This window comes from Macaca mulatta, chromosome 8 (assembly GCF_049350105.2).
Source record: "Macaca mulatta isolate MMU2019108-1 chromosome 8, T2T-MMU8v2.0, whole genome shotgun sequence".
In the NCBI taxonomy this organism is placed as follows: Eukaryota; Metazoa; Chordata; class Mammalia; order Primates; family Cercopithecidae; genus Macaca; species Macaca mulatta.
Window position 1 is genome coordinate 154989344 of NC_133413.1, and position 23247 is coordinate 155012590.

The following is a 23247-nucleotide window of genomic DNA, read 5'->3' on the forward strand; positions in this document are numbered from 1 at the left end:
AACCTAACATTACAAAGCAAACGGTGCTTACGTGCGAAACTTATATTGCAGTAAAGTTATTTCGATGACAACTAACGTCTGAATCATAAGTAATGTTGGCTGGGCACAGTGGCTCACGCCTGTAATCCCAGCATTTTGGGAGGCAGAGGCGGGCGGATCACGAGGTCAGGAGATCTAGACTATCCTAACACAGTAAAAGCTGGTCTCTACTAAAAACACAAAAAATTAGCCAGGTGTGGTGGCAGGAGCCTGTAGTCCCAGCTACTCGGGAGACTGAAGCAGGAGAGTTATGAACCCGGGAGGTGGAGCTTGCAGTGAGCTGAGATGGCACCACTGCACTCTAGCCTGGGCAACAGAGCGAGACTCTGTCTCAAAAAAAAGAAAAAAAAAAAAAAAAGTAATGTCAAGCTGCTTTATCTACTTCCCATGGTGTCTAAAATTAAAACAGAAAGTGAGATTTCCATTCCCACACAAATTTGCAGCAGATATATTTTCTGAGCTCAAAATACAGATCCAGCAGAATTTGATAAATGTCTTCCAAATCATATGCTCATGGACTGATACCAGTATTTGGCAGTATCTATCTGTGTAAAAAGACATTTTTGCAGATGAAGCGTGTAAAATGTCATCACAAATAACAACAGATGAACATCTGCAATTGGTTCTGATAGGAATGCCAACTCCTTTTGGTTTCTCGGAGCAACAGCACCAGCCCCCCGTTGTTCCCTGAGCACACCAAATACTCTTCCTTCTCGGGACGTGGCACTGGTGCTTCCTCTGCTGGGATGGCTTCTCCTCATATATCAAACAACTTTTGCTCACAAGATTTAAGTTCTTGCTCAAAATGCACGGAATCTCTATCAATAACTTGGAGAAGGGGAAAAAAGGGGGAACGATTATAAGAAAACTCAATCAGCTGAATCTAACCCCAAATTGACACAAATGATAGCCATTGAGAAAGACATTAAAAGTTACTAAAGTCTGTATGTTCAAAAAGCTAGAGAAATGACTGAATATGTTAAGTAGAGACATAAAATACACAAAAAAGAACCCAATCAAAGCTTTAGAGATAAGCATTATGATGTCTGAAATGAAAAATACACTGGGGCTGGGCATAGAGGCTCACACCTATAATATGAGCACTCTGAGGGGCTGAGGCGGGAGAACCACTTGAGGCCAGGAGTCTGAGACCAGCCTGGGCAACATAGTGAGATCTCTTAAAAAAAAAAAAAAAAAGTAAAAAATTGGCTAGGCACAGTGACTCAGCCTGTAATCCCAGCACTTTGGGAGGCCAAGACGGGCAGATCATCTGAGGTCAGGAGTTCGAGACCAGCCTGACTAATATGATGAAGCCCTGTCTCTCCTAAAAAACACAAAAATTAGCCGGGCACGGAAGCATGTGCATGTAATCCTAGCTACTTGGGAGGCTGAGACAGGAGAATTGCTTGAACCTGGGAGGCAGACGTTGCTGTGAGCCGAGATTGCACCATTGCACTTCAGCCCGGGAAACAAGAGCGAAATTCCATCTCAAAAAAAAAAATTATATATATATAAATTAGCCCAGTGTAGTAACATGTGCCTGTAGTCTCAGCTACTTGGGAGGCTGAGAGGATTGTCTGGGCCCAGGAGGTTGAGGCTGCAGTGAGCCGAGACTGCATCACTGCATTCCAGCCTGGGCAACAGCAAGGCCTTGCCTCAAAACAAAATCAAATCCACCACTAGAAAGAAAAAAAAGTTTAGTGAATTTGAAAGCACAACAATAGAAATGATCCAAAATTAAACCTACAAAAAACAAAGAGGAAAAACAAAGAAAAAAGAGAAAGTGGGACTGAGCGCAGTGGTTCATGCCTGTAATCCCACTACTCAGGGAGGCCAAGGCAGGTGGATCACTTGAGGTCAGGAGTACAAGGTCAGCCTGGGCAATGTGGTGAAACCATGTCTCTACTAAAAATACAAAAATTAGCCAGGTGTGGTGGCATGTGCCTGTAATCCCAGTCACTCGGGAGGCTGAGGCAGGAGAATCGCTTGAACCCAGGAGGTGGAGGTTGCAGTGAGCCGAGATTGTGCCACTGCACTCCAGCCTGGGCGATAGAGCGAGATTTCATCTTTTTTATTTTATTTTATTTATTTTTTATTTTTTTATTTTTTGAGACGGAGTCTCGCTCTGCCACCCAGGCTGGAGTGCAGTGGCCGGATCTCAGCTCACTGCAAGCTCCGCCTCCCAGGTTCACACCATTCTCCTGCCTCAGCCTCCGGAGTAGCTGGGACTACAGGCACCGCCACCTTGCCCGGCTAGTTTTTTTTTTTTTTTTGTATTTTTTTAGTAGAGACGGGGTTTCACCGTGTTAGCCAGGATGGTCTCGATCTCCTGACCTCGTGATCCGCCCGTCTCGGCCTCCCACAGTGCTGGGATTACAGGCTTGAGCCACTGAGCCCGGCTGACTCCATCTTAAAAAAGGAAAGAAAAGGAAAGAAAAGAGAAGAGGAAATCATCCCATGGAGTCAGAGAGCTGCAGGACGACTTCAAGTGACCTGAAACATAACTGGAGTGCTGGGTGGGGGTTTGGGCACACACAGAATCTAAGGAAAGGGCCAGGCACAGTGGCTCACACTTGTCGCACTATGGGAGGCTGAGATGGGAGGATCGCTTGAGCCCAGGAGTTTGAGACCAGCCTGGGAAACACAGAGAGACACCATCTCTACAGAAAAAAAAAAAAAAAATTTGGCAGGGTATGGAGGTGTGTAAGCTTGTGGTCCCAGCTACTCAGGAAGCAGAGGTGGGAGGATTGGGAGGATCGCTTGAGCCCGGGAGGTTGAGGCTGCCATCATTTGTGATTGTGCCACTGCACTTCAGCCTGGGCTACAGAGCGAGACCCTGCCTTAAAAAAAAAAAAAAAAAAAAAAAAAAAGTTTTGTTTTGGAAGAAAAAAAATGACTGAAAATTTCTCAAACGTGATGAAGACTATAAACTGATAGGTCCAAGAAGCTACATGAACCCCAAGCATAAGAAACATGAAGAAAATGACATAAACGCCTATCTTAAGCAAATTGCTTAAAATGAGCAAAATAGAGAAAATAAAGGAGCTAGAGCCAGGTGTGGTGGCTCACTCCTGTAAATTCAGCACTTTGGGGGCCAAGGCAGGTGGATCGCTTGAGTCCAAGAGTTTGAGACCACCCTGGGCAACATGGTAAAACCCCATCTCTACCAAAAATACAAAAACAAGCTGGGTGTGGTGGTGGGCACCTGTGGTCTCAGGTGCTGAGGTCGGGGGATGGTTTAGACTGGGAGGCAAAGGGGTGCAATGAGCAGAGATCATGCCATTCCACTCCAGCCTGGGTGACAGAGCCAGGCCCTGTCTCAAAAAAATAGAATGAAATTGGCTGGGTATGGTGGCTCATGCCTGTAATCCCAGCACTTTGGGAGGCCAAGGTGGGCAGATCACTTGAGGTCAGGAGTTTGAGGCCAGCCTAGCCAACATGTTGAAACCCTGGCTCTACTAAAAATAGAAAATTAGCTGGGCATGGTGGTGCATGCCTCTAATCCCAGATACTTGGGAGACTGGGGCAGGAGATTTGCTGGAAAACAGGAGGCAGAGGCTGCAGTGAGCCGAGATCACACCACTGTATCCAGCCTAGGTGACAGAGTAAGACTCCATCTCAAAAAAAAAAAAAAGAAAGGAGTTAGAGTTAAAAGACACGTTATGTAAAGAAATACAAAGATAAGAATGACAGCTGATTTCTTGTTAGAAATAATGCAAGCCAGAAGACAATGAAGTGGCAAAAAGAATAAATCTTAACCTACACCCAGCAAAAGTAGCCTTCAAAAATGAAGATGAGGCCAGGCATGGTGGCTGATGCCTGTAATCCCAGCACTTTGGAAGGCTGAGGTGGGCAGATTAACTGAGGTCAGGAGTTCGAGATCAGCCCGGCCAACATGGTGAAATCCTGTCTTTATCAAAAAAAATACAAAAATTAGCAGGGTGTGGTGGTGCACGCCTGTAGTCCCAGCTACTCGGGAGGCTAAGGCAGGAGAATCACATGAACCTGGCGGGCAGCAGTTGCAGTGAGCTGAGATCACACCACTGCACTCCAGCCTGGGCAACAGAGTGAGATTCCGTCTCAAAAAAAAAAAAAAATGATGGAAGACTTTTTCAAAAACACAAAAGCTAAAAGAAGTCATTACCAGCAGCAGACTTGCACTTCAGTAAATGTTACATGAAGTCCTTGAAGCAGAAAGAAATGCCACCAGATGGACATGAATCTGGATCCACATAAGCAATCAAGAGCACGGGAAACAGGAACTGTGTGGGCTGATGTAGAAATGTTTGCTTAGTATTAAAATCTCTTTAAATGATAACTGACTGTTTAAAGTAAAAATGATAACAATGTATTGAGACATTGATAACATGTAGAAAAGTAACATACTTGACAGCAACAGGACAAAATTGGAGAGAAATGGAGCCTAATAAATGCTGTTAGGTTCTTACATCATTTATGAAGTGGGATAATATCATTTGAAAGTTGATGATGATAAGTTAAGATAATACATAAACCCTAAAACAATCACTAACAAATAGCAAAGACCATAATTAAGAATCCAACAAAAGGAGATAAAGGTGAATTTAAAAATGCTTGATTAATGCAGAAGGAAAAAAAAAAAAAAAGAAAAAGGGATTGAGAACAAAAGAGACAACAAACCAAACAGCAAGATGACAGATTTAAGCCTAACCATATACATCATCGCATTGTGTTAATGGTCTAAATCCCCCAATAAACAGGCAGGGATGTTCAGATTGAATAAAAACATGTGACCTAATAATATGATGACTACAAGAAAAATCATAATAAAGACAAAAGAATAGGTAAAAAGTAAAAGGTTGAAAAAAGAAGTACCATGCTAACACGAATCAAAAGAAAGCTGGAGTGCCAATATTAATGTAAGTAGATTTTGGAGCAAAGAATATTTCTAGGAACAAAGAGGGTCAATGATGACGGGATTGATCTGTCAAGAAGACATAATCCTAAATGTTTATGTACCTAACTACAGAGCCTCAAAATACTCCTGGGTATTTTGAGAGAAATAAAAATGTATGTCCAAACAAAGACTTGTACATGAACGTTCACAGCAGTTTTTTTTTTGTTTGTTTGTTTGTTTTTGAGACGGAGTCTCGTTCTGTCACCCAGGCAGCTCTGTCACCCAGGCTGGAGTGCAGTGGCCGGATCTCCGCTCACTGCAAGCTCCGCCTCCCGGGTTTAAGCCATTCTCCTGCCTCAGCCTCCCGAGTAGCTGGGACTACAGGCGCCTGCCACCTCGCCCGGCTAGTTTTTTGTATTTTTTAGTAGAGACAGGGTTTCACCAGGTTAGCCAGGATGGTCTCGATCTCCTGACCTTGTGATCTGCCCATCTCGGCCTCCCAAAGTGCTGGGATTACAGGCTTGAGCCACTGCGCCCCGCCTCACAGCAGTTTTATCTGTAATAGCCCAAACCTCCAAACAACCCCAATGCCCATCAAAAGGTAGTACATCCATACAGTGGTACCTACTAGGCAGGGAAAAGGAATAAATACTGATACATGCAACAACATGTCAAAGCAGTTACATGCGGTGGAAGATGACAAAAAAGAGAGCATAATGGCCGGGCGCGGTGGCTCAAGCCTGTAATCCCAGCACTTTGGGAGGCCGAGACGGGCGGATCACGAGGTCAGGAGTTCGAGACCATCCTGGCTAACACGGTGAAACCCCGTCTCTACTAAAAAAATACAAAAAACTAGCCGGGCGAGGTGGTGGGCGCCTGTAGTCCCGGCTGCTCGGGAGGCTGAGGCAGGAGAATGGCGTAAAAACCTGGGAGGCGGAGCTTGCAGTGAGCTGAGATCCGGCCACTGCACTCCACCCTGGGCGACATAGCGAGACTCCGTCTCAAAAAAAAAAAAAAAAAAAAGAGCATACTGCTTGAGCCCTTTTATGTAAAATTCTACAAAACACAAACTAATCTACAGTGAAAGAGGTAGATGGACGGTTCCTTAGGAACGTGGCAGATTGTGCAGAGACAGGCAGGGGGACAGGAGGGCAAGGAGGCTTCTGGCACCAGTGGAAAGTGCCTTAATTGTGGTGATGGTCATGGGTGTGTACATACAAGACTTATCAAAATACATGCTTTAGGCCGGGCGCGGTGGCTCAAGCCTGTAATCCCAGCACTTTGGGAGGCCGAGACGGGTGGATCACGAGGTCAGGAGATCGAGACCATCCTGGCTAACACGGTGAAACCCCGTCTCTATTAAAAAATACAAAAAACTAGCCAGGCGCGGTGGCGGCCGCCTGTAGTCCCAGCTACTCGGGAGGCTGAGGCAGGAGAATGGCGTGAACCCGGGAGGCGGAGCTTGCAGTGAGCTGAGATCCGGCCACTGCACTCCAGCCTGGGCGACAGAGCGAGACTCTGTCTCAAAAAAAAAAACAAAACAAAACAAAACAAAAAAAACCAAAATACATGCTTTAAAAGTGTGTGGTTTATTGCCTTTCAATTTTCCTTCCATAAAGTTGACACACTTGGAGAGACAGAAACATCAGGGCAAGGGCAGGAAGATATCCATCCAAATGTTAACAAAAACACAGAGTAGTAGGTGTGGGGAACATGAAGACAGAGAGGACAACAGAAAAGCTTATATGCTGAGGCTGGCGCAGTGGCTCAGGCCTGTAATTCCAGCACTTTGGGAAGTTGGGGCGGGCAGATTACTAGAGGTCAAGAGTTCGAGACCAGCCTGGCCAACATGGTGAAACCACATCTCTACTAAAAATACAACAATTAACCAGGCGTGGTGGCTCATGCCTGTAATCCCAGCTACTCAGGAGGCCAAGGCAGGAAAATTGCTTGATCCTGGGAGGCGGAGGTTGCCGTGAGCTGAGATCGTGCCATTGCACTCCAGCCTAGGTGACAAGAATGAAACTCTGTCTCAAAAAAAAAAAAAAAGAAAGAAAAAAAAAAAGCTTATAAGCCGAGCAGAACATGAGATGATGAACTAAACCCTCTTGTTACAGCGGCAATCTCATCAATGACTAACAATCCTGCCAAACAAAAGATGGGTGTTTGGACTAGATTTAAAATATAAGCCAAACGGCTATACATCATTTACAAGAAATAGACCGGATGGATGAAGGAGGCAAATTCTAACCAAAGAGAAACAATGGCACCACAAACTCTAAAAGTTGACTTCAAGGCATTTTTTTTTAAGTAAGTGCACACTAAATGATAAAAACTATAGTAGAGTGAATAATAAACCAGTGACATAGTCATGTATCATCATCATGATCAAGTGCCGTGCACCCTTCATGACCACACGTGCTGTCCTCCGCACGAACCGCAGCGCGGTGGGTCTGTTTACACCGGCGTCACCGCAGACTTGTGACTACAGTGTTGTACACAACCACACTAGGTCATATAAAATTTTCAGCTCCATTATAATCCATGAGACCACTCTCATATATGCAGCGTGCTGCTGACTGAAATGTTATGTGGCACATGACTGTATTATAAAGACACCTATCTACCCAAACTAATCCATAATTCAACACAATTCTGGTCAAAATCCCAACAGAGTGGCCGGGAGCAGCGGCTCACGCCTGTAATCCCAGCACTTTGGGAGGCTGAGGTGGGCAGATCACGAGGTTAAGAGATCGAGACCATCCTGTCCAACGTGGTGAAACCTTGTCACTACTAAAAATACAAAAATTAGCCGGGCGAGGTGGCGGGCGCCTGTAGTCCCAGCTACTCGGGAGGCTGAGGCAGGAGAATCGCTTGAACCCGGGAAGCAGAGGTTGCAGTGAACTGAGATTGTGCCACCGCACTCCAGCCTGGGTGACAGAGCGAGACTCCGTCTCAAAAAAAAAAGAAAGAAAGAAAGAAAAAAAAAACTCCAATAGAGCTTCTCATGGAAGTCCTGGCCCCAATAGCCCCACATCACCCCAGAATTCCTGAGATATTTTTGAAAAGAGATGGACACTCCAGTCCCCAGAGAGTGGGCCCTGAGCCATGGGTGACAAGGCAGGGCTAAGGCCAGACCCACGGCCTCTCCGATAGCGATTCTCTGAGGAGCTCTCTGCAGGCCCGAAGCTGTCCGTTCTGCTCAGTGAGAGGAAACAGGAGATTGTAGCGCTGCAGCACAGCACAGGCTCTTGAGGGAGTTATAAATCTGGCTTCGACTTGTGCAAGATGAGCTCCTGCCCGTTTCTGGCTGGGAGAAGCTGTTCTCCAGAGGGACCATAGGATTTAACTGCCGTCAGTATTTGCAGCAAACCAATAGGTTTGTTTTTCGCTTATTTCATTTAAACCATAAACCAGATACTGCAGTCACCTTTCCACGGAGCTCCACCTGTACACGTCACAAACGTCCTTTATTCCTTAACCTCCACACAGTCTAAATTCTGTACCTTTCCGTATCATCTCCTTTGGGAAATGCTGCTGGAGGGCAAGGACTCCTGGCCTGCTCTGGTGTGTGCTTAACTGCAGGCATGAGACTGCTCACATGGGTCTCATGGATCACATGAAAGTTCACACGGAGGTTCCTCTGGTTTTCTTTTCTTTTTTTTTTTTTGAGATGGAGTCTCGCTCTGTTGCCCAGGCTAGAGTGCAATGGTGCGATCTCCACTTACTGCAAGCTCCGCCTCCCGGGTTCACACCATTCTCCTCCCTCAGCCTCCTGTGTAGCTGGGACTACAGGTGCCCACCACTGCACCTGGCTAAGTTTTATACTTTTAGTAGAGACGGGGTTTCACCATGTTAGCCAGGATGGTCTCGATCTCCTGACCTCGTGATCCACCCATCTCGGCCGCCCAAAGTGCTGGGATTACAGGCGTGAGCCACCGCGCCCAGCGGTTCCTCTGGTTTTCAGATGCACACGGATGCTGCTGTGACGACCGGAATACACACTCGAGGATGGTTCAACACGGCACCAGCCAGTGTAATGAACCACACTGATAGACAGACTGAGGAGGGGACCACATGATCATCTCAACTGATGCAGAAAAGGCATTTGACAAAATCCACATGATAAAACCACTGAGAACACAAGGAGTATCAAGGAACCTGCTCAATAGAAAAGACTGGAAGCTTTCCCCCTGAGATCAGGGCAGAACAAGGAAGCCCCTTTCACCACTGCCATTCAACACTACACTGGAAATCCTACGCAGAGCAATCAGTTGAGAAGAAGAAAAAGGCATCCAAATTGGAAAGGAAGATGTAAGACGATCACTAACCACAGATGACACAGTCCTATATATAGAAAATCCCAGAGAATATAAAAGAAGGTTACTACAGCTAACACAGAAATTCAGCAAAGTTGCACAATATAAGAACAACACACAATCAGTTATGTTTCCATACACCATAATGGACAATCCAGAAACAAACAAAAAAATTCCACTTACAACAGCATTGAAAAGAAGAACATATCTAGGAATAAACTTTACCAGGGAGGTGAAAGGACTATACACTAGAAAATATAAAACACTGCTAAGAAAAATCAGACACAAGCAAATGAAAAGACATCCTCTGTTCATGGATTAGAAAATTAGGCCTGGTGTGGTGGCTCACACCTGTAGTCCCAGCACTTTGGGAGGCTGAGGTGGGTGGATCACGAGGTCAGGAGATCGAGACCATTCTGGCTAACATGGTGAAACCTTGTCTCTACTAAAAGACAAAAAATTAGCCAGGCATGGTGGCAGGCGCCTGTAGTCCCAGCTACTTGGGAGGCTGAGGTAGGAGAATGGCGTAAACCCAGGAGGCGGAGCTTGCGGTGACCCTAGATGGCGCCACTGTACTCCAGCCTGGGCAACAGAGTGAGACTCCATCTCCAGAAAAAAAAAAAAAAATTAATATTGCTTGGATGAAATACCACCTTGCAGATCCAACACAATCCCCCACACAGATCTAAAATTCCAAAAGCTTTCTTTTTGTTGTTGTTGTTGTTGTTAAGAGAAGTGAAAAAGCCAATCCCCAAATTCATATGGAACTGCAAGGGGCTCCAAATAGCCAGAACAACCTTGAAAAATGAGAATAAAGCTGGAAGACTCACACTTTCCAGTTTCAAAACATATTACAAAGCTACAGCGATCAAAACAATGTGGTACTGGCATATGGATCAATGCAAATCAATTGAGAGGCCAAGAAATAAACCCAAATCTACGACTAGTCTATATATATATATACACATATATATATATACATATATATACACATATATATACACACATATATATACACACACACACATATATATATACACACACACACACATATATATATATATATATATATATATATATATTTTTTTTTTTTTTTTTTTTTTAGAGACAGAGTCTCACTCTGTCACCCAGACTAGGGTACAGTGGTGCGATCTTAGCTAACTGCAATCTCCACCTCCTGGCTTCAAGTGATTCTCCTTCCTCAACCACCCGAGTAGCTGGGATTACAGGTGTGGACAACCACTCCCAGCTAATTTTGGTACTTTTAGTAGAGACAGGGTTCTGCCACATTGGCCAGGCTAGTCTCAAACTCCTGGCCTCAAGTGTTCTGCCCTCTTTGGCCTCGAAAAGTGCTGGGATTACAGGTGTGCACCACCTTTCTTGGCCAAAAGTAAAAACTTTGTACTTTGGCCATGCACGCTGGCTAATGTCTGTAATCCCAGAGCTTTGGGAGGCATAGGGGGCAGACTGCCTGGGCTCAGGAGTTGGAGACCAGCCTGGGCAACACAGTGAAATCCCCATCTCTATAAAAAAAATACAAAAATAAGTCGGGTGTGGTGGCATGTGCCTGTAGTCCCAGCTATTTGGGGGGCTGAGGTGGGAGGGTCACTTGGGCCCAGGAGGTGGGGGCTGCAGTGAGCTGAGATTGCACCACTGCACTCCAGCCCCAGAGACAGAGACACTGTCTCAAAAACAAACAAACAAAACAAAAACAACAAAAACCTTTGTTTTTCAAACGATATCATCAAGATAGTGAAAAAAGGGGCCAGGCGCAGTGGCTCACGCCTGTAATCCCAGCACTTTGGAGGCTGAGGTGGGTGGATCACGAGGTCAGGAGATTGAGACCATCCTGACTAACATGGTGAAGCCACGTCTCTACTAGAAATACAAAAAATTAGCCGGGTGTGGTGGTGGGTGCCTGTAGTCCCAGCTACCAGGGAGGCTGAGGCAGGAGAGTGGTGTGAACCTGGGAGGCGGAGCCTGCAGCGAGCCAAGATGGCACCATTGCACTCCGGCCCGGGTGACAGAGCGAGACTCCATCTCAAAAAAAAAAAAAGAAAAGAAAAAAGAAGAAAGTAAAGAAAGGCTCAATATCATTAGTTATTAAGGAAATGCAAACCAAAACTACAATGAGACATTTCACAGCGGCTACAATAGCTAAAAGAAATCTAAAAAGGAAAGTAAGTAGTGTTGGTAAGGCTGTGGATAACTTTGAACCCTCATATTTGCTGGTGGGATGTGAAATGTAGGCTCTGGTCCTCCCTGTGCCCACCTTCTGCACTGCTCACCCACGCCACACCCGAGCCTCCACTTTTCACTCCGCCCTGAATGCCGATGTCAACACCATCTTCCTGGTGTGCTCCAGTGGCTCCTCCACACCTGATTTGCCCCACCTCCTGCCCAGTCTGCAGCAGGCTCCATCCCTGGCCTCCCTTTCATCCTGCCAGGCTGGGTCCACAGGGTGAACCTGCTGCCTGCCTCCCTCTGTGCCTGCACCTCAGCAGGGTGGGACGGAAACCTGCTGTCCTCTAAGCTCTGTGGTATGCTCTGAATCCCTCTTCTGAAGCCTCAGATGAGCCTAGCAGTCCAACAGGCTCCTTCCCACCTCTGCAGAAATCCTCTGGGCCTCAGCTCCCCTGGCAACCTCAGCCAAGCACCGAAACTCTGGTACTGGGGGAGACCAATCCCCTGCCTTTCTCTCCCTGGGGTCCAGCCTCTCCTCCATCCTCTCCGAGGAGCCTCTATCCGCCCCTGCAGTGGCCAGGCTTCTGTCTGCCCTGGGCCACAGCCTGGGCTCTGGGAAGGCCTGGCCTCCTGTCCCTGGGCCAGAGTCTTACCTTCGCCATCCATGACCCCATGGGACCCCAGAGCACACCCTGTACCCGCCATGAGGCACCTGCCTTAGCTCTTCCCCACTGTCCTGCCCGTCTGCCGCCTGCCTCAGCCCTTCCCCACTGTCCTCTCTGGACTCGCTTCCTAAGGTGCACTCACCTGGGGGCCCTTGTGCTCTACCCTGACCTCTTCCTGCTTCTGAGGGCAGGGGTCTCCTTGGCTCCCACCAACATAGGCTGTGCTCCTTCAGAGCCACTGTGACTCCGGAGGGCCACCTCCAAGCTTGCTCAGACCCCTCAGCTGTGTCCACACTGATCTGCACCCCCCACCTGGGCCCCCCAGGTCCACATACCCCACACCTGCACCCAAATCCCCACATCTGCATCTCCCATCAGCAGAGAGAGCTGGGTGAGCCCCTCAGACACTGCCCTCAGGAACCACCACCTGCCAGGGCTGGGCCAGCGAGAGGGAGGTTGGAGGACCCAGAAACCTGAGGCTGAGCATCAGGCTCTGCTGCCCAGAGAGACAGGAAAGTGCTCACTGGGGACAGCAGCGGTGACTGCCACAGCCAAGGACGAGGCTCTGGCCACTCGCAGGGACACTGAGTCCCCTGGGTCCCCGCCCACAGCCCTCACCCGGCCCCGCCCACCACCCTCAGCAGTGCTGCTCTCACCTGGCCCCCTCCACTCTACTCACCCGGCCCCGCCCACAGCACCTGCCCCCGCCCTCACCTGCCACTGTCCTCCTTCAAGGCCCCAAACGCCGCGGGCCGCCCGGTCCTCGCTGGCAACTCCTGCGCCTTCTCGGTGTCGGGCTCGGGCTCCAGGGAAGAGCTGGTGCTGCCCTCGCGGCTGACGCTGCTGCCGCGCCCGGGGCTGCTCTCGGCCGAGGCGCGTGGGGATTCCGTGTTCTGCTTCAGCGTCTGCAGCTTGGCCAGCGGGATGATGTCGCAGCCCTGCGGCCGGTGCCACACCGTGCGCTGCGTGCTGGCGTTGTAGTAGTAGAAGCGGGACGTGTTGGGATCGAACAGCTCCCACCACTGGTTCTCGCTGGTGCGCTTGATGCGGACGCCGGCCGGCGGGTCCCACACGCACTCACCGGTGACCAGGTTGGCGTACATGCGCTCGCGGGTGCGCGGTTCGATGATCTCCACCCACTCCAACCTGGGGAGAGACAGCGTTAGGATGGCTGGATCCACGGCGTCCTGGACCCGCGCCTCCCACCCCTGCAGACCCCGACTCCAGCCCCAGCTGCAAAACCCAGAAATCCTGTCACAGAGGACAGCAAACCCAAGCCCAGTCCGTCCCTGACTGCTGCGCTCCTGAGCACCCCACACCCAGGGAGGCCCCCAGAGCCTCCAGTGCCCCAGGGTGGTGCAGCCCTTTGGGGGTCCTGGGCCCCATGCCACGTGGGGACATACTGGTTGTGGTTGCAGGTTGCTGTCCTCACAGGCACCCAGGCCACAACCCCACTGCCCACCGCTCCGTCCTGCAGGATCGTGGCAAGGGCCTGTGAGTCACCACTGCACACCTGCTCAACTGCACACCTGCTCAGTAGCCCCTCTGATGCAACTGGACCACCACCTCCACTCTGGGTCGGGTCTGGAGGGGCCTCAGGGCCAGGTAAGTGCTGCTGGGCTCCCAAGCTGTGTTCTCCCAAGGGCCCCCAGAGTAGCAAGGCCAAGAGCCCAGCTGGCCCTTAGACCCTGCTGGAGGGCACAGCCTCCACCCGGCCCTGAGAACCCCGCTGGGGGGGCACAGTCTCCACCCGGCCCTCAGACCCCCGCTGGGGGGGCACAGTCTCCACCCGGCCCTGAGAACCCCGCTGGGGGGGCACAGTCTCCACCCGGCCCTCAGACCCCGCTGGGGGGCACAGCCTCCAGCTCAGTAATGTTTCTCAGGCCTCTTCCACATTTCTACACAGAAATAAAAACCCTTAGAGGCACAGAGCGCCTCTCAGCAAAGCCGCTGCCAGGAGGCGTCACCATGGGTCCGTGCATCCGTCTCTTAACCCTGTGACAGGCCTGGTCCTCACCATCACCGGGTTGGTGAGGGGTCTTATTTCCAGGGAAAAGGCACTAATCCCAGGGGCTCAGCAGAAGGAGAGGCGAGTGGTGAGGGCAGAAGGGCCAGCGGACAACAGGCCCAGACATGCTAGTGGGGGCCGCCTACGGCTCCCCCAGGTCAAGGACAGAAAGAGCCCCCCTTGGGCGGCCAGCACAGACTGCGGGGGCGACCTTCATCCCACATCCCACCCTTTGAAACCAGGCCAGGGCACAGTGGCTCTGAAAACGGGCTGTGACATGCACAGTGGCTCTGAAAACGGGCTGTGACGTGCAGCGCACCAGATCGTGCGGCACCAAGGATCCAGGCGGAGTCTGTCCGCGCCACCCCGCAGAGGCCAGCTGGGGAAGCCAGGCCCTCACACAGTGGCGGCAGCCCCAGCAGCAGCCCTTCGGGTTCTGGATCTGTTTCTTGCTGAGGCAGATGAGCAGCTGAGAAACACGCCCCGTCACCCAAGCCCTCCTTCAGGCCCTGGCCACTGGACGCAGTTTGCTCCTCCGTGTTTGGGTGCCGCAGGCAGGAGGCACCGAGGGACACTCCATGTGGGGCCATGAGGTGGGTGTGCTCAGGGCCTTATGTGGGGAAGGAGCTGGCTCAGGGGTCTGGCCACAGGAGGAGAATGAGGCGAGGCGCCTGCACTGTGGGGGTGAGCAGCTCAGGAGACAACCGCTAGGCACGTGGAGGCACAGCCGGGGTCTGCCCACGGCCTGGGCGCCCCCCAGGGTTCCCCACTGCAGCATCCTGTGCCATCTCTCCGGCTACGAGGAGCCCGTGGGGATTCCTTAAGGCCCATGACATCCTGTTTCTCTTCCACTTTCACCCACGACTTTCAGCATCGTGGACACTTCTTGCCCGCATGCTCCACTGAGCTGGCCAGCACACCGTCTACCCTTGCTGGCTGGAATTCTAAGAGTCGCACAATAAAGAACTTGCCATGTTGGCAGTGCTGTGGTGGCCAGCACACCGTCTACCCTTGCTGGCTGGAATTCTAAGAGTCGCGCGATAAAGAACTTGCCATGTTGGCAGTGCTGTTGCTGCTGCTGTTGTGGGGGCGGTAGGTTACGGAGGTTTCTGTTTTTCTATATTTTCCAAGCGTTCCACAATATTCACAAGATTGCTACTGTCATTTGAAAAAAAAAAAAACCACACATTATCTTCCTATAAAATGGTGCGTATTCCAAGTATGACATGCAATGAATCTTTCCAAGGGTCCAGTTTTAAAGTTTTAAGGATTTAGTGGGCAATGTTTCCAGGAAGTATCTGCACTCTGACACTGGCCTGTGCGGCGCATCACTCAAGGGCTAAAAGGTATCTCCCTGCAGGGGTGTTTTAATTCAAATGCAAAGTTAATGACAAGGAAGGACTGTCACAGTTTATAATGAGATAAAGTGATATAGCTTTATTTTTAGAAGTGGCATATGTGTTTATATATATATATAGTTGTGTAGAAAGTTACCGGAAGTCTAAAGCCAAATATTAAAAGAGGTTACCTGGCTGGGCGCAGTGGCTCATGCCTGTAATCCCAGCACTTTGGGAAGCCAAGGTGGGCGGATCACTTGAACTTAGGAGTTTGAGACCAGCCTGGGCAACGTGGTGAAACCCCATCTCTACAAAAAATACAAAAATTAGCCAGGCATGGTGGGTACACCTCTGGTCCTAGCTACTCAGGGAGCTGAGGTGGGAGGATGGCTTGAGCCTGGGAAACAGAGGTTGCAGTGAGCTGAGATCACGCCACTACACTCCAGCCTGGGTGACAGAGAAAGATCCTGTCCACACACACACACACACACACACACACACACACACACACACAGGACGGGGTTACCTAGGAGTTGTGGAATTTGGTGTAATTTTACCTCACCCCCATTTTTGCTTTCAAAATGTATGATGGAAAATTTCAAACACGCACAAAAATATAGAGATTAGTACAATGAATCCCATGTATGTGGTTTTAATTTTTCTAATTATTAATATGGACAAGCATTTCCTCATGTTCCTAAGCCACTGACATTCCTCACTCCCCAGACACACACGGCTTTCCCATTACAATTTTCTTACTGATCTGCCGGCGTTGTGTATTTAGAAACGCACGTCCTAGGTGACACCTCCCGCTCCACTGTCTATGCTCTAAAGATCTCTGGCCGTGTGGCTTGTCTTTTCACTTTTCATGGTACCTTTTGCTGAAAATAAGTTTTTAATTTTAATATGGTTGAATTGGTTGAATTCATAAATCTCTCCTTCATGATTTCTCCTTTTTCTTTTTTTTTTTTTTTTGAGATGGAGTCTCGCTTTGTCGCCTGGCTACAGTGCAGTGGTCTGATCTTGGCTCACTGCAACCTCCGCCTCCTGGGTTCAAGCAATTCTCATGCCTCAGTCTCCCAAGTAGCTGGGATTATGGGCGCCTGCCACCATGCCCGGCTAATTTTGTATTTTTAGTACAGACGGGGTTTCACCATGTTGGCCAAGCTGGTCTTGAGCTCCTGACCTCAGGTGATCCATCTGCCTCAGCCTCCCCAAAGTGCTGGGATTATAGGCGTGAGCCACCGTGCCTAGCCCTTTTGACCTTTTTAAAGAAAACTTCCCTACTTCTAGGTCACAGATATTTCCTTTTTTCTTTCTTTCTTTTTTTTTTTTTTTTTGAGACAGAGTCTTGCTCTATTGCCCTGGCTGGAGTGCAGTGGCGTGATCTCAGTTCACTGTAACCTCTGCTTCCCAGGTTCAAGCGATTCTCCTGCCTCAGCTTCCTGAGTAGTTGGGATTACAGGCATGCACCACCATGCCCGGCTAATTTTTGTATTTGTAGTAGAGACGGGGTTTCACCATGTTGGTCAGGCTGGTCTCAAACTCCTGACCTCGTGATCCTTCCGCCTCAGCCTCCCAAAGTGCTGGGATTACAGGCGTGAGCCACCACGCCCAGCAGATATTCTAAGTTGCTTTTCACACTGAAGTCATTAATCTGCCTGCATTCATTTTTGTTTACTGTGTGAAATTTCATTTTCTCATATGGATAGACAGGGATCTTAGGACAGCTTGTTAAATAGCTTTGTTTCCTCAGTGATGGACAATGGCAGCTCTATCTTAAATCTAGTTTCTGGCCAGGCGAGGTGGCTCACGCCTGTAATCCCAGCACTTTGGGAGGCCGAGGCGGGCGGATCACCTGAGGTCAGGAGTTCAAGATCAGCCTGGTCAACATGGTGAAACCCCATCTCTACTAAAAATACAAAAATTAGCTGGGCGTGGTGGCGTGTGCCTGTAATCCCAGCTACTCAGGAGGCCGAGGCAGGAGAATCCCTTGAACCCGGGAGGCAGAGGTTGCAGGGAGCTGAGATCACGCCACTGCACTCAGGCCTGGGTGACAGCGAGGTCTCAAAAAAAAAAAAAAAAAAATCGAGTTTCTGTAAGTGTGTCTGAGCTCCTAGCTGGCTCTGCTGATCCATCCATCTCTGTCTCTGCTGGAGCAGTGTCTTAGTTACGTGACTTTGTAAAGTTGCTTCCAAAGCCACACTCTCCTCTCCCTCAGGCATGTGTTGAAGCCATCCTTGACCCTTGGTTCTTCCTTGTGAAACTGAGAATCACCTCTTTGTTGGCTCCGCACAGAGCCTGTGGATGCATTTAAGGAGAACCAGGCGTCTCGGTGGAACTTTGGTCTCCACCCAGAGCCAAGGTGTCTCCCTCTGCTCGTCCAGGTCTCTGAAGGGCTTGGACGCCTTCTCCCGATTGGCCCTGCGTCCCTCTCTGCTTCCACAGCACCACTAAGGGAAACCCCGCCGCAGGGAGGGCTGGGACCACCCAGAAGCCTCTGCAGGTCCCAGCCCCAGATGCTATGGCAGACTCACCCTTCCTCCCGAGGGCCTCACCCCTGTCTCCCTTCTTTCTCTCCATGGACATCCCAAATCACCACACCACAGAGAACCTGGAGGGGCCCGCCAGGGGTTCCCAGCACCGGCTCACACGGAACCTGGAGGGACCCACCAGGGGTTCCCAGCACCGGCTCACATGGAACCTGGAGGGACCCACCAGGGGTTCCCAGCACCGGCTCACACGGAACCTGGAGGGACCTGCCAGGGGTTCCCAGCACCGGCTCACACGGAACCTGGAGGGACCTGCCAGGGGTTCCCAGCACCGGCTCACACGGAACCTGGAGGGACCCGCCAGGGGTTCCCAGCACCGGCTTCCCCTTGTGCACTCTCTGGTCCTTAGCTCCGGGGCAACTCTCCCTGGAGACCCTTGACCTCAGCCCAGGATACGAAGTGTTAATGTCTCCCATTGTCAGAAACACAGGGACACCGACATGGTGCACCTCGAACCCCCAGAGTTCAGCACTCTAGGGAGAGAGGGCTGAGGCTTGGCAGGGCCAGGACCTCCTCCTGCCCACGGTGCCATGTGCTGCAGCCTGGGCCTCCTGAGGATGTCGCTGGTTGTGGCAGTCCACTGCACACACCATGCCCTTAAATCTCAACCCTCGTGGGCTCCTGCAGGACCCACAGTTTAAATGGGAAAGAGAATCCAAGGTTCGCACAAGTAAAAATGGCAACTGTTGAAAGGAGGTGGACAGGTGCCCTGCCTTCCCCCTGGAGCCCAGCTCTCCCCGAGGGGCAGAGCTGCATCCCCATGGCTCAGCCGGGCTCTTCACTCTTGTTACCTGACCCCCATGACACAGGGCAGTTTTTTTTTTTTTTGGAGACAGAGTCTTGCTCTGTTGCCCAGGCTGGAGTGCAGTGGTGCAATCTCAGCTCACTGCAACCTCCACCTCCCAGGTTTAAGCAATTCTCCTGCCTCAGCCCCCCAAGTAGCTGGGATTACAGGTGTGTGCCACCACAGCTGGCTATTTTGTATTTTTAGTAGGGATGGGGTTTCATCATGCTGCCCAGGCTGGTCTCAAACTCCTGACCGCAAGTGATCCATCCGTCTTGGCTTCCCAAAGTGTTGGGATTACAGGAGTGAGCCACCACACCCAGCCTCAGGGCTGATTCTCAGCCAGCAGTAGATACAACAGGAATTCCTTCCACGATGTTTCTCACACTGCTGGAAGTGCAACCAGCTCAGCCCTCGGCCCAGAATCACTCCCGGCTCTGGGCCACACCCTGGGGATGGGCTCCACTCTCCTCTGCCCCACAGGGTGTGCCCGGGACACCCCCAGTGTCTTCCAGTCTTATCCCTCCCATGGCTGCAGTGTGGAGGACAGTTCTCTCCCCAGGAGGCCAGACCCCATGTGGCAGTCCCAGGCTCCCCTGAGCCCTTAGTGACAGCCTCAGGAGCGGCCTTGGAGTGTGACTCCTTCATAGACACTGGGCTTCAACCTGGAGCAGTGGCCAGAAAACTGGCTGATGCAGGTACCACGCCCATTTCCAGGTGGTGGGTCCCATGCTGACACAGGGCTCAGGCCCTGCCCAGGGAAGCAGGAGCGTCCCCAGGACGGTTCCCACTGGCACCGGCTGGCCTGGGCTGCTGTCGGTCTGCTCTGTGGGACAGCAGCCATCAGCACCCCCACGTGGCTGCAGGCCCATCACATACACCAGGATGGGCAATGATATGCTTTGGCTATGTCCCCACCCAAATCTCCTCCTGAGTCGTAGTTCCCATAACCCTCATGTGTCGTGGAAGGGAACAAGTGGAGATAATTGAATCACGGGACAGCTTCCCCCATCCTGTTCTCATGACAGTGAGTTCTCATGAGATCTGATGGTTTCACAAGGGGCTTCCCCTTCACTGGGCTCTCGTTCTCGCTCCTGCCGCCATGTGAAGAAGGACTTATTTGCATCCCTTCCACCATGATTGTTCCCTGGGCGTCCCCAGCCATGTGGAACCATAAGTCAATTACACAAACCTCTTTTCTCTATAAATTGTCCAGTCTCGAGCATGCCTTTAGTTGCAGCATGAGAACGGGCTAATACAGGCATCAAATAAGAAATGACAGCCAAGAAAGCACAAGGAAGAACCAACCGAAAACCAAGAGAGAAGGAGAGAGGCCACAGCAGCTGCTCAGGGTCCGGGTTTGGAGCCAGCACACGTGGAATGCACACTGCTGTGACTGGCGTTCATGACAAGATGAGTTTCTACAGAGGAAGGAAAATGTAGAGGGTGTATAAAGAATTAAGTGGAAAATCTAAAATGTCAAAATAAATCCCTGAAAGTAACGTGTTATACAGGTTTAAGAAGAAACTAATGCCAAAGGATGAAGGGACAGAGCACAGGATGGTCAGAGGACAAAGCCCAGCAGCATGGGACGGGGCCTGGAGAGGGAGGGCGCGGAAGCGGGAGGGAAAGGCCCGCTGGGTCCACGTGAGGGAGAGTGAGGGGCAGACAGACTTTTTTTTTTTTTTTTTTTTTTTTTGAGACAGAGTCTCGCTCTGTCATCCAGGCTGGAGTGCTGTGGTGCGATCTTGGCTCACTGCAAGCTCTGCCTCCTGGGTTCAAGCAATTTTCCTGCCTTAGCCTCCCAAGTAGCTGGGATTACAGGCACCCACCACCACGCCTGGCTAATTTTTGTTTTTAGTAGAGATGGGGTTTCACCACGTTGGCCAGGCTGGTCTCAAACTCCTGATCTGCCCGCTTTGGCCTCAAAGTGTTGGGATTACAGGCGTGAGCCAGTGCGCCTGGCCAGAAGAAACATTTTTAGACAGATCAGCCTCCAGTCTCTGCAGGTGGAAGAGAGTGCCCATCACTATCAGAGAAATGCAGAGCTCGAGACACTGAGGAAAACCAGCAAGGGTGGTCCCAGCCCCACGGGAACAGCTGGGGTAGAAGGAGCCAGTGACGCTGCTGGCAGGAACATGGGTGGGCCATATGTGCCAGGTGCCGGTTGACAGCACTGTGGGGACTCGCTGCCCTGGGCCTACAGCTTAAGACCTGGCAGGAGCAAGGGTGTACAGACCCAGCAAGACAGAGCAGGGCCACAGACCCAGCAAGACAGAGCAGGGCCACAGACCCAGCAAGACAGCAGAGCCGCCCCAAGGGTCCTGAGCACGCATGCCGCATGAGGGAACCAGGCAGGGGCCTGCAGGCTGTGCACTGCATTGAGGCTCAGAGGCACCAAACTAACGGTGATACCAGAGGCTGCCCACCAAGTGGGGCGCGTCATGAGCCTGCGCCTCCTCGAACACTTCTCTGCACACAGTGTGTCAGCTAACATGTTTGTAAAGGAAGAGAAATGTGCCTCACTCTATGGGGAGGCGGCCCTAAGCCTCCCTCAGCAGCCGGGAGGAGCAGCCATATGCGGCAGGGACAGAACTGTGGGGACCACAGGGAGAGGCAGACTGGGTGCAGGAGGCGGGGCTCTCGCCAAGTATCTGGAGAAACTCAGTCCAGGGCCCGACCCTGACGAAGGGGAAGGTAAGACCCAGCAGGGCTGGGGACCCAGCTGGCCGCCTGATGCCCACGGCCTGCCTCCGTCAAACCCAGCAAGGGTGAGACTCGCAGCCAGAGGCAGCATGGTGGCGCGGGGGGGACAAAGCAAAGCCTCAGCAGCCTCAGCTGGGCGACCGCGGCCAGCGTGGGCAGGACTCTCGTGCGTGTTCACTGCACCATGAGATGAGAGCAGCACATCGCCTCTGTGGTCCTCCTCCCAGTGAATTGTGGTAAAGATCAGGCACGTCCAAGCGAGGGGTGTGTCACGCAACACCGGGCCAGCCCTCCTCCAGGCCATGTAGGTCACCAAATGCCAGGAGAGGGTAAGTCCAGAAGAGCCCAGGGACGTCAGGATCAATGTCATGTGGAACCCGTGGACAGAAAAGGGAAACGAGGTGCAAGCCCAGGCATCTGAATAAGGTGTGGATTCCGTTACTAACAGTTCCCGACAGGGGCTCGTCAACTGTAGAAAGGCACCGGCAGCACGAAGGTGAGGGTGTCAGCGGCCGGAGGACCCTGGTGCAGTGGACACACAGGCTCTGGGCTGCCTGTGCCATTTCCACGTAAATCTAAGACTGTTCTAAAATTAAAAGTTTACTTAAAAAACGTAAGTAGTCTCCATATTTTAAAATGTTAATTTTACTCTATAAATTATATAAGTAGCACAGTCGGCCTCATTTCGCAGCCAGCAGCTGCTCCTCCATGCAGGCCTACCCTGGGGCAGGGAGTCATGGCCCAGAAGGGCTCAGGGGACAGGAGTGCCCAGAGCAGGGCAGCAGGAAGCCCCTCCTGGGAGGACGAACTCCTCTGAAACCAACAGGATGGAACAAAGCCCCCAATTCCTCTTCCTGACGACACCAACTTGGTGACCATGAGGCAGCTTTACCAAGACACAGGAGACCTCACCAGCTCCCCACTGAGGCCCTCTGGCCCTAGGCACTCCCGTGACCCCATAATCCAGGGACAACCAGGTTCTGGGAGGGGCTGTGCACAGGGCAGAGGGTGGCCCCCACATGTCCTGGCAAACGCCGCCATCCCACTCAGGGACCTGAAGCTAGGTCTGTCCCTGTGGCCTGTGGCAGAGACACCCAGGACGAGCTCGGAGGCCTCCACACGGCTCTGCCTCTGCTGTGAATCTGCAGCCCCGGGCACAGCCCAGGTGCCTGTGAGGTGGGGGCTCAGGCCAGGCCCCAGCGCCTCCAGAAGACTTAGGACAAGGGAAGGGACAAGGGCTGCATGTGGGCTGAGGGGCACAGAGGGGTGTGAGGAACCTACAGAGGCTGAGACGCATGGGAGCCCCGCCCACAAGAGGGAACACCACACCACTGCTGCCTCGGGGCCCACGACGCCCTGACCCTGGTGCCAACTGCCAGCCTTCCATGCTCCCAGCTGACCTGAGGCCACCAAGGGTCTCTCGCCTGTCATCCTGCAGAACACAGGGCCAGCCTGGTGGGTTCACCAGGGACACCACGTGGCACGTGGGTCAGAGGCCAGAGAAGGCTTTCCGACAAGGCCTGACAGAAGATGCCCTCGACACTGTAGTCGGGGCAGGGCCATCTCTGGTGACCTTGTATAGCGGCCCTTACAGGTCACTCGTGTTTTCTGACTACTGGTGATGACGGTTTGGATGCTTGTCCCCAAACCTCATGCTGAGATGTGATCCCCAGTGTTGGAGGTGGGGCCTGGTGGGAGGTGCTTGGGTCAGGGGTGGACCCCTCATGGCTCGGTGCCATCTTCTCGAGTGTGAGTGAGTTCTTGTAAGAGCAGGATG

General features: G+C 51.4%; 1 protein-coding gene and 1 long non-coding RNA gene across 26 annotated transcripts in view; one reads left to right on the forward strand and one right to left on the reverse strand.

Moving 5' to 3' along the window:
- LOC114680370 (uncharacterized) overlaps positions 1-23247 on the forward strand; it is a 193357-nt gene that overhangs the window by 164045 nt on the left and 6065 nt on the right. The window lies entirely within an intron of this gene.
- ARHGAP39 (Rho GTPase activating protein 39) overlaps positions 1-23247 on the reverse strand; it is a 147976-nt gene that overhangs the window by 34423 nt on the left and 90306 nt on the right. For 17 of the 25 annotated variants that reach the window (XR_013397560.1, XM_077944638.1, XM_077944633.1 and 14 more), the window contains one exon: positions 12798-13229. Coding sequence is in view for 24 of the 25 variants with exons in the window: in XM_077944633.1 (XP_077800759.1) it covers positions 12798-13229 (432 nt within the window). In the remaining variant the exon portion in view is untranslated. Of the gene's footprint in view, positions 1-12797; positions 13230-15144; positions 15250-15619; positions 15737-23247 lie in introns of all 25 variants that reach the window. The other 8 variants (XM_077944644.1, XM_077944637.1, XM_077944640.1 and 5 more) reach the window with 2 other exon arrangements.